Genomic DNA, 16,605 nt, shown 5'->3' on the forward strand with positions numbered 1-16,605 from the left:
GGGTTGTAAGCAGTGGGCCGTGATTGGTTGTAAGCAGTGGGCTGTGATTGGTTGCTTTTGGACCAATCATGAGGTGCCAGATATGCAAATTTGAGGGATTCTAGTGGCCAATCAGAGCAAGGTTTCAAAGGTCAGGTTTTTGGAAGGGAACCAGTCATGGGAATTGTTTGCTGTCTGAGAAACCTCAGCAGACTCGCTGGCTGACTTGGCGGCAGGTCTACATGGTAATTGTTTGCTGTCTGAGAAACCTCAGCAGACTCGCTGGCAGACTTGCTGGCAGACTCACTGGTGCGCAGCTTCCCACACTGGGGGGTGATTTCTTACTTTTTCTTTTACTGTCTCTCTCTCTCTGATGGGTGCATGTGTCCTGTGGCAAAAGTCTTTAAAAAAAATACTGCTGAGCGTTACCAAGTAAATATGCCTCTTTTTTTTTTTTTGGAGAGATCTCACTATAGGGTGCGTGTGCTCGCCAGAAAGACAGAGAGACAGAGAGACAGAAAGCGAGAAATCACCCCCCAGGGGGGATGGCCATACCACAATCCCTTCTCCTCCATTCTCCCCTTGGTATCTTGGGCACGCACGCACATGCGCCTGGTGTGAGTTTAACCACTAGGTCCGGGACTCGAACTGTGGTCAACTGCCTGGGAGTCCAGCAACATAACCATTATGCTAACTGCTGGTCCCTTGAATATGCCACTTTATAAGCATCCACGGTTGTGGAAGTATATCTGTAAAAAGTGAAATTAGAAGTGTTTGGTGAGTGTTTATGATTTTGTCAGATGTTGCCAAGTTGCAAGACAGTTTGCAATTTTGGCTTCTTTTTTTTAATCACCTTGTTAAAAGTAGCCACAGAGGCCCATCAGAACAGATATGTCAATTTCACATAGCCTTTTCCCAAATATAAGTAGGTAGAATGATTGAAGTAAGAGAATGAGTCCTCCAACTTGGTTCTTTCTCTAGATTGTTTTGGCTATTGGTGATTCCTCACATTTTCGTGGCCATACCCCAAGAGGAATGCTTTCTCCCTTTCCTTCTCTGTCTCTCTTTCTCTCTCCAATAAGTGTCTGCACCCTCTGACGATTTTTTTTTTTTTTTGAGATATTTTTGCGATAGGGCGTGTGCACTTACCAGAGAAAGACAGGGGGTCAGAAAGTGAGAAATCATCCCGTAGTAGAGATGGCCACACTGCAGTCCCTTCTTCATTCTCCTCTTGGGATTTTGGGCATGTGCACACACATGTGCCCAGCATGAGTTTCAAGCTCCTAGGTCTGGGACTTTAACAAGAGTCAGCCATGTGGGAGTACAGCGCTTTAACCACTGTGCCACTTGCTGGCCCCTGACAAATTTAAAAAGGAAAACTTGGGGTCCAGCAAATGGTGTGGTGGTTTGGGTGGCTAGATTCCCATTTGGGTGACTCTCATTCAAGTCCTGGATCCAGCAGCTTGAAACTCATGCCTGGCATGTGTGTGTGCATGACAGAAATCCAGAGAGGAGAATGAAAGAGAAAGGATTGTGGCATGGCCATCCCAGGGGGTGAGTTCTTGCTTTCTGTTCCCCCCCTCCATCTCTTCTCTGGTGAGCGCATATGTAGTATGGCAAAAATCTAAAAACAAAAAAACAGAAAACAAACAAAAAGAAAAACTTAAATATCATAAAGACATAGTGTAAGTTGTGCGCTTGAAACATTAGAGCTAATAAAGGAATAGCTCTCTTTTTATCTATAATAAATTATAGTTAAATTATAATTTTAGAACTATAATATTGATGAGACTGTTAGTAGGGCCAAAATGATTATATTTTATAGTATGTTATGTATAGTTTCTTTTTATTTATTACATATGATGATCATTCACCTCTAACTTTACTTTTTTTTTTTTAAGAATTATTAATAGGGACCAGCAGTTGGCTATGCCGCTGGACTCCCACGTAGTCGACCACGGTTCGCGTCCCTGACCCGGTGGCGTAAAACTCACGCCGGGCACGTGTGTGTGCGTGCCCAAGATCCCGAGAGGAGAATGGAGGAGAAGGGATTGTGGCGTGGCCATTCCTTCAGGGGGGTGATTTCTCGCTTTCTGTCTCTCTGTCTCTCTCTGTCTGTCTGGCGAGCGTACGCACCCTATCGCAAAAACCTCTCAAAAAATTATTAATTTACTTTATTATTATTACTATTTTTTAATGGGCTCTAGAGCATGAGCACTCACCAGAGAGAGAGAAAGTGAGAAAACAAGCCTCTGGTCTGGGACTCAAACTGTGGTCAGCCATGTGGGAGTCCATCACCTTAACTACCATGCCACCTGCTGGCCCTAACTTTACTATTTTGATTGATGTTGGCTTAACAGTAATTTGTCTTCTGCCTTGTTCAGAAAGGATTTAAAAATCTTACCATTTTTGTTGTAAGCTGATAACTGATGGAATTTGTCTATTAATATATGTGTATTTGTAGTCAGATAATATGATTAATTAGATATAAAATTATAAAATTTTAATTAAAAATATTTTGTTTCTTGTGAATTACAGTATTATCAATGACATTATTGGCTGTTACTGTAGTAGTGCTTACATGTCATTTCATGTTGTAGATCTTGGTAATGTTCTAACTTGTACTCCAAACGCCAAAACTGTTAATGGTAAAGCCGAAAGCAGTGATAGTGGAGCCGAGTCTGAGGAGGAAGATGCTCAAGAAGTGAAAGGAGCAGAACAAACTGATAATGGTAAATTTTGGGTAATGGGTTACTAAATTTTGCGTGAAATACTGTGAAATGGTATGAAGACATTTGACTCATTTGGAGTGGTCTAAGATGAGCGTATGTGCGTGGTTGTAGGCTGTTGATGCTATAATCAGATTTGCTGTAGACCAGAAGTGTATAGGGACAGCCAGCCTTTGGCATAAATGGCGTAGATGTTAATTGAAAGTTGACAAGAATAGGCCACTCATCTAAATGTAACGTCATGTTAGACATGTATTATTATTGTTTTTTAATAGTTACTTAATTTTATTAATTATTATTTCTTAATTTGCTATAAGCACGTGTGCTTATCAGATAGAGACAGAGAGAGAGAAAGGCAAACTGAAAAAACAAGCCACTAGGTCCAGGACTCAAGCTGTGGTCAGCCTTGTGGGAGTCTAGCACTTAAACCACCATGCCATTTGCTGGCCCCTGGACTGTATTATTTTAAGGTATTGTTTTCAATTTGAATATGCATATATTACCAAGCACAGGAAAAAAATTAAACTCTCAGTATCTTATCAAAAATAGAATGGAATCCAGAGAATAGAATACAGATAACAAATTTTGATAAAGTGGGAACAGTGGAATCATGGGGTGCTATGTTAGGGGCCTTTGTTAGTTAAGGGTATCAATGATTCATAGGAAGACTTGTTTTAGAAAGGGGAGATACAGGAACCAGCAATTGGCGTAATGGCTATGTTGCTGGACTCCCATGTAGTCGACTGTGGTTCGCATCTCAGACCCGGTGGCTTAAACTCACGCCGGGTGCATGTGCGTGCGTGCCCAAGATCCCGAAAGGAGAATGGAGGAGAAGGGATTGCGGCATGGCCACCCCCCTTGGGGGGTGATTTCTCACTTTCTGTCTGTCTCTCTCTGTCTTTCTGGCAAACGCACGTGCCCTATAGCAAAAAAATCCTCTCCCAAAAAGGGGGGGGGATAGAAAAACAAACTGCACAACTTAGTTTTGCCATTGTTTTCCAGTAAGGTATGACAGATAATACCTTCTTTTTCTTTTTTTTTAAGAGTTATGTATTTAATTGTATTCATTAATTTATTTTAATTTGACCAGAGACAGAGAGAAAGTGAGAAAGCAAGTCACCAGGTCTGGTACTTGAACCATGGTCAGCCATGTGGGAGTGTCCAGCACCTTAACCACCACGCCACCTACTGGTCCTCCAAATAATACCTTCTTTAAGGATGTTTTTTATCAGTTACAAGGACCCCCTTTGCACTGCTACATATCATAGAATGATTTGCCTATACCCAATAGAGTGTAAAGGCCTTCAGAGATAATTTGTTAAAAGAGTTTCTAGAAGATTCACAGGAAATTCAAGCAGTGTTGAAGCCAAAATAGTTCAGATGAACTTTCAGCATATAATAACCCTTTTTCAAGGAGCACCTTGTCTCTCTAATCCAAGTAGGAAACCCTTCAAAGGGGTTATGGTAGCTTGGGGATTCCTGGATATTAGAACATAGCATACAGAAGTTAACCTGTGTGACTTATATGAACCTTTCCATTTTCTCATAAAAGATAAGAAAATGATAAAGAGATCAGATGATAAAAGTGTGGAAATCATTGTCACCAATGGCTATGATAAGGGCAACTCTGATGAGGACACACAGAATGACAGTCACGCCAGCTCTTCCCTGGGTGGCAGAAGCACTGATGAAATAAAACCCACAGGTCAGAACTTGGAGCACACTGGAAAAACTGCTCTCCGCACTCACCAAGGTATTCTCCCTAAAGACTTCTTTGTCCTTTCTCATGGATAAAATATTCTTTTATAGTTTTACGATATTTTAGGTACCGTTTAAAGTTAAGAAGTTTTTATTTAGTGATATTTAGGGTTTAATAATATTAAAAGCGTTATAGCTTTGCAAGACAGTGAATCTAGGACCAGGGTTTTTTTTATTAGTAGTATATATTATATATATGTTATATATAGAGAGAGGTTTTTGCCATAGGGTGCCGGCACTCACCAGAGATGGAGAGAGACGGTGAGAGGGAAAGTGAGAAATCCCCCATGGGGATAGCCAGATTGCAATACCTTCTTCTCCATTCTCTGCCTGCGATTCTGGGCACACACACACACATGCCCGGCGTGATTTTCAAGCTGCTAGGTTCCAAACTTGAACCGCAGTCGACCATGTGGGAGTCCAGCGCCTTAACCGTCACACCACCTCTGGCTCCAGGTCTTTTATGTTTCTACTGAGACATTTATCGTGGTAGCATATGATGTTTTAAAAGAAGATCTTTGTGGCCAGCCTGTTATGTGGTATTGAGGCAGCTGGATCTGGCCTACTGTGTAGTTTGAGTTCTGGTCCTGGCGGCTTACGAAACACACTGGCTGCCTGTGTGTGTGTGTGTGTACCCAAAATTTTGAAAGGAGGAAGAAATAGAAGAGAAGTGATTGTGGTGTGACCATTTCCAATGGGACAGGGGGAGTACTTTTTCACTTTCTCTTTCTCTCTCTGGCAAGCACATGTGCACTCTGGCAAAAAATTTTCAAATCTTTTTTTTTTTTAATAATTATTTTATTTAACATTTCATTTATTTATTTAGACTTGACCAGAGAGAGACAGAAAGTGAGAAAGCAAGTTGTCAGGTCTGGGACTTGAACTGCCATCGGCCATGTGGGAGTCCAGTACCCTTAATCACCATGCCCTCCTGTCAGCCCCTCTTTTTTGTTTTAAAGAGAGATTTTTGCTATAGGGAGTGTATGCTCACCAGAGAGACAGAGCAATACAAAGAGATAGGAAGCGAGAAATCACACCCCCCTCGGGGGTAGGGGAGATGGCCACAATGCAGTCCCTTTTTCTCTGTTCTCTAGGTATCTTGGGCATGCATATACATGAACCCAATATGATTTTCCAGGTCCAGGACTCGAACTGCGGTAACCCATGTGGAAGTCTAGCCATGTAACCACTATGCCATGTGCTGACCCCAATCTCTGAGTTTTTTTACCTTTATTTCTGATGTTTCCTCTTTTTTTTTTCCCAAGAATTTATTTAGGGACTAGCAGATGGTATAATGGTTACGTCACTGGACTCCCACATAGTCAACCATGGTTTGAGTCCTAGACCCAGCAACTTAAAACACATGTCGGGGAACCAGTAGTTCGCATAATGGCTATGTTGCTGGACTCCTGTGTAGTCGACCATGGTTCACGTCCCGGACCCGGTGGCTTAAAACTCACGCTGGGCGCGTGTGCGTGTGTGCCCAAGATCCCGAGAGGAGAATGGAGGAGAAGGGATTGCAGCGTGGCCATCCCCCCTGGGGGGTGATTTCTCGCTTTCTGTCTCTCTGTCTATCTGGCAAGCGCACGCGCCCCACAGCAAAAACCTCTCTAAAAAAACAAAACAAAACAAAACACACGTCGGGTGCATGTGCATATATGCCCAAAATCCTTTGGTGGGGGGAGTGATTTCTCGCTTTCTGTCTCTCTGGCGAGTGCATGCACCCTGTAGCAAAAATCTCTCTCCCCCTTTTTTTTTTTTTAAAGAATTATTCATTTTATTTTATTTATTATTATTATTTTTAAAGTTGTTATAGGGTACATGGGCGCACCAGAGAGAGAGAGAGAATGAGAAGCAAGCTTCCAAGTCCGGGACTCAACTGTGATTGACCATGTGGGAGTCCAGCAATTAACCACAATGCCACTTGCTGGCTCTCTGATATTTGTTTTTGTTTGTTTGTTTGTGTGTTTGTGCTATAGGGCGTGTGCGCTCACCAGACAGACAGAGACAGAAAGACAGAAAGTGAGAAATCACCCCCCAGGGGAGAAGGCCACGCCGTAATCCCTTCTCCTCCGTTCTTCTGTTGGGATCTTGGGCACACACACACGCACCCGGCGTGAGTTTTAAGCCACTGGGTCCGGGACGCGAACCACGGTCGACTACATGGCCATTACGCTAACTGCTGGCCCCTCACCTGATATTTCTTTTAATCTCTGATCCTTGTTCTCTAGTCAGCAAGATAAGTATAGTCTTTTCATATCATAGGGTGCTAGGATTAGCCTATAGTTTGTAATATATAAATTACTACATTGTTGCAATTCAGTTGAGAAACTAAGATACATCATTTCTTTTTTTTTAAGAGAGAGAATTTTGCTATAGGGCTCATGTACTCACCAGAGAGAGAGACAGAAAGTGAGAAGTCACCACCCCCTGGGGGAGATGGCCATGCCGCAATCCCTTTTCCACCATTCTCCTCTCTGGATTTTGGGTGACACACGCACATGCTCAGCTTGAGTTTCCAGCTGCCGGTCTGGGACTCATAGCCATCCGCCATGTGGGAGTCCAGCGATGTAACCATCCCGCCATCTGCTGGTCCCAGTGCATCATTTCTTACTGTAGCACCAGATATGCATAATTGCATCCCACATGTAGGCATCCTAGTTGGTACTTAGCTTTGCATCCCACATGTAGGCATCCTAGTTGGTACTTAGCTTTTCCTATAAGGTTATTAAGTTTTGTAAGGTTCCATCCAAACTGTGTCTTCATAACATTCAGTGATAAAATGCTTTGTAGTATTTTCAAGTAAAAATCAGCAACTAAATTTAGAGTTTTCGTAAGTTAGAAAAAAACGCATGGTGGGGGCCAGCAGGTGGCGTGGTGGTTAAAGGCACTGGACTCCTACATGGCCAACCACAGTTTGAGTCCCAGACCTGGCAGCCTACTTTCGTACTTTCTGTCTCTCTCACTCTGCGCCTCTCTGGTCAAATTAAAATGAATAAATAACATTAAATAAAATAATTCTTAAAAAAAAAAAGCATGGCATGGTGAATCTAATTTGTCTTTTAGGATGAATATGATATAGAGCTGATACATTTTGAAAATGGGGTAAGTAAGCTTTTCTTTTATTAGACTGTAGTTATATTACCTGGATGTTTGTTCATATTTAGGTATAAATGATGATCATGTTGAAGATGTTTCAGGAATTCAGCATTTGACAAGTGATTCAGACAGTGAAGTGTACTGTGATTCTATGGAGCAATTTGGACAAGAGGAGGTAAAAAGACACTTTCTGATTGGTAAATTTTTAATGTAGCATATCGGAATTTAATGTAGAATTTGTTGGAACCGGCAGGTGGTGGTTAAGGGTGCTGGACTACCACATGGCCGACCACAGTTTGAGTCCTGGACCTGGCGGCTTGCTTTCTCATTTTTCTTCTCTTTCTTTCTCTCTCAGACACTCTGACATGGCTGATCATGGTTCAAATCTGAGACCTGGTGTCATGCCTTCTTGCTTTCCCTTTCTCTCTCTGGTCAAATTAAATACTGCTACTACTACTACCACTACTACTACTAAATGGAATTAAATAAATAAATCTTTTTAGAAAGATTCATAGTAAAATGGAATTAAAATATGAGTTTATTTTGGTGTGAAACAAGTTTGAAATCTATATGTAGTTTTTTTCATGATGCACATTTTCCATGAATTTCTTGAAGACCCTTTACACATTATTGGTATATGCTGTCATTATTGTCACACCTTTCACTTGACTGATAACTCATTTGTTCTTAGCAAGTCCTAGTTCATATCATTTGCTCGAGAAGTCTGCCCTGGCCAGGCTTCCACCCAACCCCATCGTGGGTTAGATATCTTCCTGTCTATAAGCTCCTTTAGCATCTTTTGTATACCTTTTTCCTTTTTTTCTGGAGAGGTTTTTGTTTTAATGCTATAGGGCACGTGCGCTCGCCAGAAAGAGAGAGACAGAGAGACAGAAAATGAGAAATCCCTCCCCAGGGGGATGGCCATTCTGCAGTCCCTTCTTCTTTCTCCTCTTGGGATCTTGGGCACGCATGCACATGCGCCTGGCATGGGTTTAAGCCATCCGGGGACTCGAACTGTAGTCAACTACATGGGATTCCAGCAACATAGCCATTACACTAACTGCTGGTCCCCCCTTTTCCTTTTTTTTAAAGAGATTTTTGCTTTAGGGTGCATGCACTTGCTGGAGAGACAGACAGCAAGAAATCACCCCCTGGCGGGATGACCACACTGCAGTCCCTTCTCCTCCATTCTCTTCTCTGGATTTTGGGCACGCATGCACACATACCTGGTGTGAGTTTTAAGCCTTTGGATCTGGGAATTGAACCATGTTGTCGACTACGTGGGAGTCCAGTGACATAACCATTATATCTTCTGCTGGTCCTTTTCTACCTTTTCCATAACACTTACTAAACTTTGTTGTGAATATCTTACTTCTCTGTCTCCTTTACTAAGACTCTTAACTTGTCGACAAGGATTCCAAGTCTTTCTTTGAAGTGTCTGTAGAGTTTAGCACAGTAATTAAGGTACGTGTAGAGGCTTAGATGTGCCTAGGGTGGATGACTGACACACAAGAGTAGTTCACTGCCAAAACTTCTCAACACTTGCTCATAGGAGAATTATTTTCATCGATTTCTTCTCTGCATATAGGAAGTAGAATATGAACTAACATTTTTTAGAAAAAGTATTTATAATAATAGCATAAAAACATTTTAGAAAAATAGTATTTTCTGTGTTACTATGAAAACTTGGGGTATATAAGTTTTTTGTATAGCTTTTAACCAAGTATTGTTTTAAATGTATAGTCTTTAGACTGCTTTCCATCAAACAATGGACCATTCCAATATTACCTGGGTGGTGATGCCAGTAAGCCCTTGGAAGGTTCTGGTTTTCCTGAAGACGGTCAAGTATCTCCTCCTAGACATGGCAGCACTGGGAATTTGCATGTGGTGGCAGTTGAAGGAAAAGGTGAAGTAAAACATGGAGGAGAAGATGGCAGAAATAACAGTGGAGCACCACACCGTGAAAAGCGAGGTGGAGAGAATGAGGAATTGTCTAACGTCAGAAGAGGGAGAGGTATATATTATCTTTTTTTTCTCTTCTCATTGACTATATATATATATATATATATTTGAGAGGTTTTTGTTACAGGGTGCATGTACTTGCCAGAAAGACGGAGAGACAGAAAACAAGAAATCACCGCCCCCCGCCCCCCGAGGGGGGATGGCCACGCTGCAATCCCTTCTCCTCCATTCTCCTCTGGGGATCTTGGGCATGTACACATACACACCCAGTGTGAGTTTAAGCCACTGGGTCTGGTACTCAAACCGCGGTCAACTGCGTGGGAGTCCAGTGACATAGCCATTACGCCAACTGTTGGTCCCTACTATATATTTTTTTTAAGTTTTATTTCTTATATTTCATAGAGACATGCACCCCCAACAGAGTGGTTAAGAAGAAGGTTGGAGAATGGAGATTAATCTGGTAGAATTAATAATTTTTCATGACAAAGTAGTTTTGTAAAAAAGGATTAGTTTATTTAACTTTATTTATTTTAATTTGACCACAGAGGGACAAAGTGAAAGAGGTCAAAAGAGAGAGAGAGAACAAGCTGCCAAGTCTGGGACTCAAACCATGGTCAGCCATGTGGGAATCTAGCGCCCTTAACTACCATGCCACCTGCCAGCCCCTCTTATAACAAAGTCTTAAAAGAAGAGAACAATAGGAGATTGGGTATCCTAGGGTATAGTTCACCAAACTTCTTATATCTCTAGCCTTGTACTTTCATTGTAGATAAGCAGAGTTAGAGAAAAAACTGATTTGCTTTCATACTTGATAGGAAAGACAAAGGGAAATAATTACTAGGGAATCATTGTTTCTGACTGCCAAAGGTCTTTTGCCTTCTGTTATAGAGAAAAGATCTGAAATATCTGTCATTTAAATGTATACAGTACTGACCAGGGAAGAACCCTCGGAAACAATTCCCCCTTTACCTCAGCCCCTACGTTAGCTAGTCCCAATAGAAAGATCCTACTTTAGAAACACATGCATTAATAGCAAGCTTTTTTTTAAATAATTATTTATTTTTAATTTTATTTATTAATTTACTTATTTTATTTTGACCAGAGAGAGACACAAGAGAGAGAAAGTGAGAAAGCAAGCAACCAGGTCCAGGACTTGAACCATGGGCAGCCATGGGGGAATGTCCAGCATCTTAACCACCACGCCACCTGCTGGTCCCCAATAGCAAGCTTTCAAGCTAAACTTCTGGGGAATGTGGCAATAGGGTGATGTAAATGTGGCCTGAAACCAATTATATGTGGGTAGATTGATAGCACTATTTCTGTTACACATGCGTAAGAACAGACTTAGGAACTGTGCAGAAGTTCAAGAAAAAAGTAAAAGAGAATGCAGGAAGGGATATGGATTATAGTATGCAAACAAAAGATCTGTTTTGGAAGAACACATGTCCCAGAAAACAAGACATTTTAGATAACCAGTATTTCTCATTCAAGTAAAAAGAATATAAACTCTTATGAATAGATCAAAGCAGAGATGGAAAGTCTTCGAAAATCCAAGATGGAAATTGCATTAGTAGGGGAAGATTTGGGATATGAAGTAGTATTTATAGAACTGATAAATACATTAGAAACTGAAAAGAATTGACATGGCAGAATTGCAAGTCATTTTTTTATTTAAAAAGGGTAGATCTGGGTTTTGTGGGACATGAAGCTTATGCAATTTGGGGAGAAAAAACTGATTTGCTTTCATACTTGATAGGAAAGACAAAGGGAAATAATTACTAGGGAATCATTGTTTCTGACTGCCAAAGGTCTTTTGCCTTCTGTTATAGAGAAAAGATCTGAAATATCTGTCATTTAAATGTATACAGTACTGACCAGGGAAGAACCCTCGGAAACAATTCCCCCTTTACCTCAGCCCCTACGTTAGCTAGTCCCAATAGAAAGATCCTACTTTAGAAACACATGCATTAATAGCAAGCTTTTTTTTAAATAATTATTTATTTTTAATTTTATTTATTAATTTACTTATTTTATTTTGACCAGAGAGAGACACAAGAGAGAGAAAGTGAGAAAGCAAGCAACCAGGTCCAGGACTTGAACCATGGGCAGCCATGGGGGAATGTCCAGCATCTTAACCACCACGCCACCTGCTGGTCCCCAATAGCAAGCTTTCAAGCTAAACTTCTGGGGAATGTGGCAATAGGGTGATGTAAATGTGGCCTGAAACCAATTATATGTGGGTAGATTGATAGCACTATTTCTGTTACACATGCGTAAGAACAGACTTAGGAACTGTGCAGAAGTTCAAGAAAAAAGTAAAAGAGAATGCAGGAAGGGATATGGATTATAGTATGCAAACAAAAGATCTGTTTTGGAAGAACACATGTCCCAGAAAACAAGACATTTTAGATAACCAGTATTTCTCATTCAAGTAAAAAGAATATAAACTCTTATGAATAGATCAAAGCAGAGATGGAAAGTCTTCGAAAATCCAAGATGGAAATTGCATTAGTAGGGGAAGATTTGGGATATGAAGTAGTATTTATAGAACTGATAAATACATTAGAAACTGAAAAGAATTGACATGGCAGAATTGCAAGTCATTTTTTTATTTAAAAAGGGTAGATCTGGTTTTGTGGGACATGAAGCTTATGCAATTTGGGGAGGGGGCGCTCTTTAGGAGAAGAAGTCCAAGGCTGTCCCCACAGCATAGCAGTTAAGCACTGTGCTTAGGGAGCTGGATCGCACGTGGGCCGACTGCAATTAGAATCCCAGCTCTGGCGACTTGGAAAACATGCCAGGAATATGTGTGTGCACCCCAAATCCTAATGAGATGGAAATATAGAAGATAAAGAACTGTGGTGTGACCATACCCCAGAGCTGGATACTTTCTCTTTCTCTCTCTCTCTCTCTGGTGAGCACATATGCCCACTGGCAAGAACTTAACAAAAAAAAAAGGGGGGGGGATACAAAATTATGAATGTTAAAGTGAGTATTTTGTTAAAAAATGTTTTAAAACCGTATTATATTACTAGCGCCTTGCAATCAGGTCCCTTTCTTTAGGCAATTTACCACACTTCTTTATATAAAATAATTTAGGGGCCAGCAGGTGGAATGATGATTGGGGTGCTGAACTTCCACATATGGCTGACTATGATTGGACTCCCACATGGCCTACTGTGGTTCCAGTCCTGGACCTGGTGGCTTGCTTTCTCAGTTTCACTCTCTCCGGCCATGTGGGAGTTCAAGTGCCTTCACCAGCACGCCACCTGCTGGACTCTATAATATATATTATATATATATATATATGTATGTATATATGATTCTTTAAAAAAAGAATTTACAACCTGAATTTCCCACCTTAACGTACACTGCAATAACACCTCCCAGCTATCACAAGGGCCTACTTGAAAGGCAGACCTTGAGGTTAAGCCTCCTTAGGGTCATAGTAAATCTGCCTCCGCATTTAACAAGTAGTATTGAGCACTTGTTTTTTGTCAGGTTCTCTTTGGGTCCTGGGATGCAATAGGGAACAAGACAAAGTCCTTCCTTCCAGGGAGTTTACATTCTAGTAAGCAGAGCTGACAGTGCATGAGCAAAGGTATGTGTGAAGTAGCAAGTAGTGACTAGTGCCCGGAGGAATTTAAAATGGTGAGAGGAGAGTGACTAGCAGTAGGTACCACCGTAACATGGGTGTAGTCTGACTAATGCTGTTCCTTGTGAAGGCTCATACGAAAGCTGCCTGTTCTATAGGATGAGTGAAATGAGATGAAGCAGTTCTCTAGCATTGATAGTGGTGCATAAGTTATGTTTCGAGCTTTGTGTCCTAAAAAGTAGGACATAAAATCTTAAGGATGTACAGCCAATTTTGTAAATATATGCATAGAAAAAAGAATGGAAAGTATATACCATAATCTTTTATGTATGTCTGTATGCATGTTAGAGGGCATGTGTGCTGACCAAAGAGAGAGAGAGGAAGAAAGCACCTCCAATGAGATGCACTCATGCCACAATCCCATCTCCACTTCTCCATTGGCATTTTGGGCATATGTCCACATGGGCCTCGAGTGTTCTTAAGCCACTGGGACTGGGATTTGAACTACATTGTCAGCCATGTGGGTTCCACCTCCCTCAACCAGCAGGCCATGGGGCCAGCCCCATGACATTAATAGTAGTGGAATTTCACTATCTATAAGGAATATGCAATTTGTAATAGGAAAAACACATTTTAAAACATTTTTTTGAGGGGTTGAGATAAGTAGTACAACATGATGATCTTCAAAGCAACCCTACATAGGTCTCACATGCAGATACCTGCCTGGTTAGGCTGGCATGCACTGCTCATTCACGATTCCTGGCTGGCTGAGCGCTGGGGTGGATTGCAGCGCCAGGACCCTGTTAGGGGTGCTATTTTTTCTCTCTTGCTCATGAAATGAATAAACGTGCTTTAAAAAAAAATTGGGGAAGGCTTACAATATGATCAAGCCAAAGTTGACCAAAAAGAAAAATATACCTATTTAATTTAAATTTTAAAACTATAAGCAATTTTTAAGTTTTGGTACCTTATTAGTAAATAATTTTTGAGCATGTACTCCCAATAAGCGTATTTGTGAATTATATGCATATAGTCAGTCATATCCTAGTATATTATGCATATTATAAAACCTTTAAAAAATAAGAATATGTCAATGTAAATAAAAGTTTATACATTTATTTATTTGATCCCAAGAATTTTTTTTTTTTTTTTAAGGTTTTTGCCATTAGGGCATGTGCACTTGCTAGAGAGAGGCAGAGAGAAAGTGAGAAATCATCCCCAATGTGAGGGATGGCCATGCTGCAACGCTTTCTTCATTTTCCTCTCAGGATTTTTCAGGCATGCACACACACACACACGTACCCAGTGTGATCCTTAGTCTGCCAAATGTAGGACTCAAACCATGATCAGCCATGTGAGAATCCAATGCCTTAACCCCCACATCACCTGCTGGGCCCCCAAGAATTTATTTTACGTATTTCCTGATTGCTTTTTACCTTACTGGAGATTCAAATCTCAAGGAAATAATATGAGACAATGGGAAAACACAGTATTTGTAGTTTTATAAGAATGATTCAAAACTAACTCCTTTTGCTCTCTTAAAATAGGGCATCGAATGCAACATTTGAGTGAAGGAACCAAGGGTCGGCAAGTTGGGAGTGGAGGTGATGGGGAACGCTGGGGCTCAGACAGAGGGTCGCGAGGCAGCCTCAATGAGCAGATTGCTCTAGTCCTCATGAGGTTGCAGGAGGACATGCAGAACGTCCTTCAGAGACTTCATAAACTGGAAACACTAACCGCTTCACAGGTAAGCTTTCAGATTTGTCTCGTCCAGATACTTGTTGATCCTATAAAGCAGTAGGTAATCTATATTGCTCAGACTTATACAAATCAGTGTATTTTAGTGATTTTTTTTAAAAAAAAAAAAAAAAAAAAAAGGACCTAGTATTGAAAATATTGTGTAAGGAAAGATTGTCCCTGGGGGCTGGCAGGTGTCAGTTAAGGGTGCTGGACTCCACATGGCCAACTGGGGTTCGAGTCCCAGACCTGCCAGCTTGCCTTCTCACTTTCTCTCTTTCATTCTTTCTTGCTCTCTGTCCCTCTTGTCAAATTTAAATAAATAAATAAAGTTAAATAATTCTTTAAAAAAAAAGAAAAGAAAAGACTTACCCTGGGTCAGCCTGTGGTCTGGTGGTTGGAGTGGTTGGATCCCATATGACCAGCCATGCCATTGGAATCCCAGGCCCTTGAAAAAACACGAGACGTGTGTATGTTCATGCCCAAATCTCAAAGAAGGGAGAATTGGAGGAGAAAGGACTGCAGTGTGCTCATCTCACATGGGAGCTAATTTTCCTCTCCCCTGATCTCTCTGTCTGTCTCTCTCTGGCAAGTTTATGAACCTTCTGGCAAAACAAAACAAAACAAAACAATTAAAAAGAAAAGACTGACCCAGAAGCTAAATGTAAGTTTAAAACAATAGAAACTTTTCAGAGTGTAAAATTCATTGGAAATAGGAGTTGTTTGCTTGGTATTAGAAGAGTAATTGCACGGCCATCAGATGGCATAGTGGTTATGTCACGGGACTTCCACATGGCCGACTGCGGTTGGAGTCCTGGACCTGGTGGCGTGAAACTCACTCCAGGGGTGTGTGCATACCTGCCTAAGATCCTGGGAGGAGAATGGAGAAGGGATTGTGCCACGGCCATCCTCCCTGTGGGAGTGGTTTCTTACTTTCCCTCTCATTGTCTCTGTCTCTCTCTATGTCCAGTGGATACATGTGCCCTAAGGCAAAAACCTCTTTAAAAAAAAAAAGTAATTGCTGTTGAACAATGCATTTTGAGGATCTTTTTTTTTTTTTTTGAGTGGTTTTTGCTATGGGGCACGTGCGCTCGCCAGACAGACAGAGATAGAGACAGAAAGTGAGAAATCACCTGCAATCCCTTCTCCATTCTCCTCTTGGGATCTTGGACACGCATGCACACACGCCCAGCATGAGTTTAAGCCACCGGGTCCGGGACTTGACCCGCGGTTGGCTACATGGGAGTCCAGTGACATAGCCATTACACTAAATGCTGGTCCCAAGGATCGACTTTTTTAAACAACTATTTATTAGGCCAGCAGTCAGCATGGTGGTTAAGGCAGCTGGACTCCCACATGGCTGGCTGCTGTTCAAATCCAGGACCTGGCAGCTAGCTTACTTTCTCTCTTTTCTTCTTTCTGTCTCTCTCTGATCAACTTCAAAAAAATAAAATAAGGGGCCAGCAGTTAGCATAATGGCTATGTCGCTGGACTCCTAAGTAGTCGACTGTGGTTCGAGTCCCAGACCTGGTGGCTTAAACTCACACTGGGCACGTGTGTGTGGATGCCCAAGATCCCCAGAGGAGAATGGAGGAGAAGGGATTGCGGCGTGACTATCCCCCCTAGGGGGTGATTTCTTGCTTTCTGTCTCTTGTCTTTCTGGCAAGCGCATGCACCCTATAGCAAAACCTTTTCCCCCAAAAAATAAATAAATAAAATAATGACAATGAATAAAATTAAATTTAA

At 41.4% G+C, this 16,605-nt stretch overlaps 1 protein-coding gene across 12 annotated transcripts in view; it reads left to right on the forward strand.

Moving 5' to 3' along the window:
• ACBD5 (acyl-CoA binding domain containing 5) overlaps window positions 1-16,605 on the forward strand; it is a 66,572-nt gene that overhangs the window by 34,916 nt on the left and 15,051 nt on the right. For 8 of the 12 annotated variants that reach the window (XM_006139740.3, XM_006139742.3, XM_006139741.3 and 5 more), the window contains 5 exons: window positions 2,580-2,711; window positions 4,261-4,461; window positions 7,634-7,740; window positions 9,309-9,579; window positions 14,670-14,869. In XM_006139740.3, the coding sequence (XP_006139802.2) occupies window positions 2,580-2,711; window positions 4,261-4,461; window positions 7,634-7,740; window positions 9,309-9,579; window positions 14,670-14,869 (911 nt within the window). The remainder of the gene's footprint in view (window positions 1-2,579; window positions 2,712-4,260; window positions 4,462-7,633; window positions 7,741-9,308; window positions 9,580-14,669; window positions 14,870-16,605) is intronic. The other 4 variants (XM_027768414.1, XM_027768545.1, XM_027769249.1 and 1 more) reach the window with 1 other exon arrangement.

This window comes from Tupaia chinensis, unplaced genomic scaffold (genome assembly GCF_000334495.1).
Source record: "Tupaia chinensis unplaced genomic scaffold, TupChi_1.0 Scaffold000001_1, whole genome shotgun sequence".
Classification (NCBI taxonomy): Eukaryota; Metazoa; Chordata; class Mammalia; order Scandentia; family Tupaiidae; genus Tupaia; species Tupaia belangeri.